Source organism: Limulus polyphemus, unplaced genomic scaffold (genome assembly GCF_000517525.1).
Source record: "Limulus polyphemus unplaced genomic scaffold, Limulus_polyphemus-2.1.2 Scaffold563, whole genome shotgun sequence".
In the NCBI taxonomy this organism is placed as follows: Eukaryota; Metazoa; Arthropoda; class Merostomata; order Xiphosura; family Limulidae; genus Limulus; species Limulus polyphemus.
Window position 1 is genome coordinate 393,776 of NW_013666173.1, and position 6,775 is coordinate 400,550.

Here is a 6,775-nt window from a genome sequence, read left to right on the forward strand (position 1 = left end):
TGTATATTTACTTGTGACCACTCAGTGTATATTATAAGTATGGTGTTTTTATTTATGTTTTACTCACCATAGTGAATCCATGTTTATATAGGATTTGAAGAAGTTGCAGTATTGATACTACTAATTTATTCTTCTGAATTATTAGGCTGACAAATTGTTTAAAATATTAAAAATAAAATAAATACACTAACACTGATGGATCGGTCCCAACAAACCAGAGAATTCGATCTAATGTCTCGTTGCTTCGTAGCATTCATAACTAGATTGGTAAATTTCGTATTGTAGAAGTATAATTCACATTATGAGACCCCAGCACATCTTGGAACTCAATACATAATAATAATAATTATTATTATTATTGCTTACATTAACATGAATATGAATGTCTGGAACTCAAAATAAAATACATGGCTTCCTACATTCAAGTAGTACATTTATTTTTCTAGCTAGCGCTTACTGGTCACGGACATCGCTCTGAAAAAAAGTTAGCGGCCCCATATTTGGAGAGAGATATTTACATGACGTTTTCTTAATGCCTTCTTTGTATCTTATAGCAATCTACAATCGATATAAATGTCGTAGTCTCAAATAATATATCTCAATAAATCAATTTTTAAAAGTCGGTCAAAACATGTGTAAAAGATCGTTTTTCTCGCGAATAAACTGTTAAAAATAGTAGTAAACATTTTCAATAATTTTAAAGCAGTTTTTCACGACCATGACTTGGTAACATGCTGAGAAAAGTTATCGATTATCAATCCCTTCAGTAAACTATAATTTAAAAATATATATGAATAAAACTATAACTCATTGTTTTGCTCTTTTCTGTCCTGTGTTTGTACGTATCAAATAAATATTAAAACTAGTGGCTCAGCGGTAAGTCTGAAGGCTTATAACGATAAAACTTGGTTTCGAAACTAGTTGTGGGCACAGCACAGATATCCCATTGAGTTTTGAGTTCAACAACAAACACAATTATTAAAAGGTGTGCAGGACTCTTTTGCTGTAAGTTGCTTTTATTGGTACTATTTTCTTAGTAGAAAATACACTCTGTCCATCACAGGAATCGAATCCACGATTTTAATTTTGTAAGCTATTGGAGCTAGAGAGATAAATTCAAAAAACAAACAAACAATCTAAAAATTGTATTAGTAACACGTTGATTGTTAAGATCTCTTTCCAGAACGTTTGTTTTTTAAAATCATATAACAGAAGCACTTTATAAATCTGAACCACTGTTAATTACAAAAGTAGGCTTTAGTTTTTGTCAACGTTAAAGTAATATCGTAAGTGATCTGTTTATCAAACGATTGTTAGGTTAGTGTTTGTCCTCTAGATCAATAAATGTTATTGAGCTAATTCAGTCATAGCCTCAATTTTACCCTGTATTTGTACAGAACTACATTAATGAAATAGGGCAACTGTATCACACACATAACGTTGAAGTCATTGCACTGGAGAAGAGTATAGACAATTACCAAAGTCTAACCTAGCTAATACTTTGCAGCTGTACTTATAAGTTGTTTCAAAAGATAGTTATCCTTTGAAATTGTTGTAGTTAGTGAAATAGATTGTGCAGGGTCTTAGGTAAATTCGGTCGTTTCTGTCAGTGAAAAAACTATAGCTTTAATGTAGTGACAGGAAATTACTTCAGTTTACTTCCTTCGCCTCCTATTGGAATTTTGCTTTAGTGTGCGCTACCAGATGTTGCACACTTATTAGTTTATATACATATATATGTATATTTAGTGTACAACGGTAGTACAAACTAGTTACGTTTACCTTAAGTAAATAGAAAGCCTTGGACGCACAAGAGAATAATATTACAAAACACAATGTCTCAATAAAACTAATAGGAAGTCAGACATGTAAACTCTAATTATTGAAATATTTCATAGTTTTAGTATACCAAGGTCTGTAATATTACGTTTACCACATTTTATTATTTTTGCTAGCTTGGCATGGCCTGGCAGTTAGGGCACTCTTCCCGCAGTGTGCAAACCGTAGGATCGAAACCCATTGCTTAACATGCATGGCTTTCAGCCGTGTGGGTGTTATAATGTGACGGTTAATCCCACTATTCGTTGGTAAAGAGTAACCCAAGAGTTGACGGTGGGTAATGTGGACTAGTTGTCTTTCCTCTAGTCAACCACTTCAAAATTAGTGAAGTCCACAAAGAGTAGTTTAAACAAAGTTGGAGATGTGTACTCATTACAGATGACCACTACTTTAAATTCAAGATCAATACTCGTCTAAACAGCTTGGGAGTAATACAGGCTACTTTGAACAATATTCTACAATCGTCGATTGATAAACTATATGGCATCATATTCTTTTAATGTCATTAAAACGTAAATGTATTAACGTATAAAGAAACTTACAGACTCAATTCTACTTGACGACTCTTTAAAGAGCTGGAAAGCTTGTGGGTTTATAATATAACCTTATATTTTAACGTGGTGCTTTATCTTATAAGTTTCTAATGAATGGAATAATAAAAACAAGGTGTAAAGCTATATGTAAAAAGAGCTCACGTACAAAATGCAAGTGGATTCTACAACTTATTCACTTATCTTTTAAACTTTCTTTGATAATGTTTTTTTTATTATTATTAATAATAAATTCTCCAGTTAATGCTCTGAGCCCTTCGCAAAAAAAATAGTATTCCTTTATATAAAACACATGAATACTACTAAAAACACTTTAATAAACCAAATGATAACAAGAACAATCCTTCTACAAAAACCTATTGAAGACGCAATAAGGACTAAAAGATATTTTAAACACTTATAAACAGTATTCACTACGAATTAGTATATCCTGAATTATTATAGCTTGCCATAAGATTAAGTTGAAATAATACAACTGAAGAGCGTAGTAAGTTTCTGAAACTACAGAAGTGTAACGACAAATGCGCAAATAAATTTCGCAGATCTTAAATGCAGAATAAGCATATAACAAAAGATATTTTGAAAATGTGTTTTATTACTTATTATGTCTAATTATGACTTTAAAATACGTACATGTATGTTGGCATTGCAGCACTTAGTTTTAGGGGTTTATCGGTCAGTCAGCATTTGAATTTGATTAGAACGATAATATCAAAGTTTGAAGGATGTAGCTCAGGAAAATAGCCATTTGAGCTTATACACAAAAGATAGGTGTTTATATTTTATTTAGGATGCATTTTATTACGTTCTCAATGTCATATAGTTTAAACTAGCATCGTGTTTAACGAAACTGGGATAGCAATATGACTAAAACGTCAAAATTAGTTGCCATTTATAGATCTGTAAAGAATGTAAAGCAATATCAATTAGGTAAAGATATAGCTTGTTTTTACTGAAATATTGATAAGAATATTAATCAAAATGATTCAGTTTTCTAGATATTAAATTTTAACCAAAACCAAAAACACGTCTGTGTATGCTTCGCTTTAAATAATGTTAATTGAAAAATTAATATATGTACAAATAAATATATATATTTATATATACATATGATATATGTGATATTATACAAAAGTTGGAAGTTATATTTAATATCTGAAATAGTGCAATTATATTGACGAATGTTTTAAAACTTTGCTGACGTTGAAACAATGGAAAAATCGCAATGATCTGTTTGTTTTGTTATTTGTTTTTAGAACTTTCACATAATATTACACAAAGACTATCTGTGCATAGCCATGATTAATTTTAAGCTGGTAGACTAGAGGAAGACAGCTAGTCAAGAGCATCCACCACCAATCTGGCTGGGGCTGTGCTTCCCTGACAAACATCATAAATCCCCTGATTCACAGTCAGAGCATATTAACAATTAGAGCACGCTTGCACACCATAATAACCTACCTAGGCCTTCATGTTTAAATAAATAGTCCTAAATAAGTGAAGATATTTAAAACTACGCTTACGAAAATGTTACTAATTTCTAAATGTATAGGGTCCGGAATAGCCTTGTGGTAAACCTCCGGATTTCGGAACTGGCGAACAGAGTTCGAACCCGTGCGATACAATAGAATGTTCCCCGAACTTTAATCTCTGTGTGTGTGGGTGTTATAATAGTGACAGCCGATCTCCTAGGGTGCAGCCTTTCCAGACTGATCAGTAGATCAAAATTAGAGACGTTAGCAGATTGTTCACAACTTATAAGTGTAAAAAGTGAGACATAAGTTTCGTGTCTCTGTAAGTTAAAGCATTAAAATATATTAATTTTTACAATTTATTCACGTGCATTTTGTGTTAGTAACAATAATATAACGGTAACGAACATTATTGATTTATAGCGATATGCCTTTACAGATGTAAGTAAAATTTACCCCAAAAACATACGAGACAAAAAAAGAAGAAACATCCCGTTATTGAGAAAGATTTAAAATTATTGTAAATGTTTTTTTGTTTTTTAGAGTGTCTGAATAAACCTCCCTCTGTGAATTAAAAACACCTATTCATACTGTGTGCGTTGGAAAAAAAATATTTGCTTAATTTGTCAGTATCGAATATGAGCAAATAAAAACTAAATGAAGTTTGCAAGCATAGCTGAGCTCACTAGATGTTTCGCAGAATAAAACATCCTTACCTTTAGTGTAGCTTTAAATTCAACAAAATACGCTCATTCTTATTGTTTTGGTACCTTTATACGGCTACTGATGGAGTTTACGTGATCACATTATTAACTTTTAATCTCCGTGCGAAAAATATACATATATAACGATAGAATGGAATGGCAGATGTGAAATAAAATAATTATTCATATAAAAGTACCATCTTCTTAACAACAAATGATTAAAAATCAAAATCGCTTTCATTTGAGTCGACCCAAAGTTAAGGGGGGAATGAGTCGTGCACGATATGTTGTCAGTGAACTCACTGCTATTGAAATAATTATTCATATAAAAGTACCATCTTCTTAACAACAAATGATTAAAAATCAAAATCGCTTTCATTTGAGTCGACCCAAAGTTAAGAGGGAATGAGCCGTGCACGATATGTTGTCAGTGAACTCACTGCTATTGAAATAATCATTCATATAAAAGTACCATCTTCTTAACAACAAATGATTAAAAATCAAAATCGCTTTCATTTGAGTCGACTTAAAGTTAAGGGGGGGAATGAGCCGTGCACAATATGTTGTCAGTGAAGTCACTGCTATTGACAAGAATTAGAAAATAAACTATTAAGCAGTTTTCATTTAATTAGTATAGGCATCTGCCAGTAATATATGACAGGTCCACTGTACATACCTGAAGTCATACGGCGACAGTCCGGGTTTGAACTGACTTAATAACAGTTCTCCGAGTTCCACCATATTACGTTAAACTGCTAATGAGACAATAACACATTTTGGAACTTCCTGTGTGAGAGCACAGTGTTTAATCAAAATCGGTCTAGCCGCTTTGAAACACGTAACAAAAAAAACATACACACAGCGCTATGAACTCCTGTAAATGCCATATTGATTAAAATATTATAAGTTGGAGAGAAATTAAAAAAAAAACAGCTCATGTGGCACAACGGCAAGTCTGAAGGCTTATAACACTATAAACTGGGTTTCAAAACCCTTCGTTAGCACAGTGCTAATAGCCCATTGCCTAGTTTTGTGCTTAACTATAAACAAATAAACCAAAAAAATATATAATTTCAATTTGTTTTAACCCTTTTTGCGTCATTAAATTCTCAAGCAAATCATTAAACACGTAATAACCGCAGCCAATAGAAAGCCTTGGTGTAACAGAATTATCAGAACTACAGTTCGATATCATTTAGTGTTTTCTAGGTAGTGCGAAAATTGATCGCTTTTGGGAAGGGCATGTAAGAGTACTTTCCGCCGCAAACTTTCATAGACTCAGATCATAACGATGTGATCCGATCAGAGATTTATAATTTTCAAGATGGAAATCCCTTGTACTTAATGGCAATGGAAATAAAAAAATACAAGAAGTACCCTAGCCATTATAAGCAAAGTGCGTTGTCTTCTAAGAGATGAGAATCCACGAGCAAGTAGGTTAATAGCAAAAGTCGCCCACGTGTCCCAGGGACCAGTACGTAACATACTTAAGGAGGATTATCTTCTGTTAAAGTCACGTGTACACGATTTAATTCTTGGTATATCAGTTCAACCATCGTATATACCTCAAGCAGCTGAAGAACGAAACAGATATTCATGTTGCTCCATATGAAGACATACCGGTCTTAACCCTAAGTGACTATAAAACCAAACGTATTTCTGTCCATAAATTCGACATACATGTAAATAAGATTTATTTTCTCAGAATAGGGTGAGAAAGAAAGATAGAATCTTGCGGGAGAAAGATTGATTGACTATACTTATAGTACTTTGCGGAAGAAAGATTGATTAACTATATTTGTAGTGCTTTGCGGAACAAAGACTGATTGACTATATTGATTCCTACTCTCTCCGACGGCTGTGCATCTTGACAATAGCCCTGCAGCGTAGCTTCCGTTGCAAAAGTTTCTAGCGTGTGAAAAGCAAGCCGCTACTCCCTACCAGCTTTTCGTAAGTCATCTAGTGTACGAGGACGACGGTTTCCAAGCAGCCGTTTCTACAGCTCGCTCACGGAGAAATTCATAGTCGATTTTTCATAATATAATATGTCATTATCGTATTATTATATTTTCATTAATATATGAAACGCTTCTTCGACCACGTCATAAAAGGCATCTTGCTAGGCATACAAATTTAAGATCCGATCATTAATATATGAAACGCTTCTTCGACCACGTCATAAAAGGCATCTTGCTAGGCATACAAATTT

At 33.0% G+C, this 6,775-nt stretch overlaps 1 protein-coding gene across 3 annotated transcripts in view; it reads right to left on the reverse strand.

The window, feature by feature from the left end:
• The window catches only part of LOC111085703 (hemicentin-1-like), a 77,602-nt gene that overhangs the window by 65,488 nt on the left and 5,339 nt on the right, over positions 1 to 6,775 (reverse strand). Inside the window, exon 1 of one of the 3 annotated variants that reach the window (XM_022385552.1) lies at positions 5,243 to 5,304. The exons of the other annotated variants lie outside the window; for them this stretch is intronic. Within the exon in view, the coding sequence (XP_022241260.1) occupies positions 5,243 to 5,252 (10 nt within the window). The 5' untranslated portion in view covers positions 5,253 to 5,304. Of the gene's footprint in view, positions 1 to 5,242; positions 5,305 to 6,775 lie in introns of those variants that run through there. 3 annotated transcript variants of the gene reach the window in all.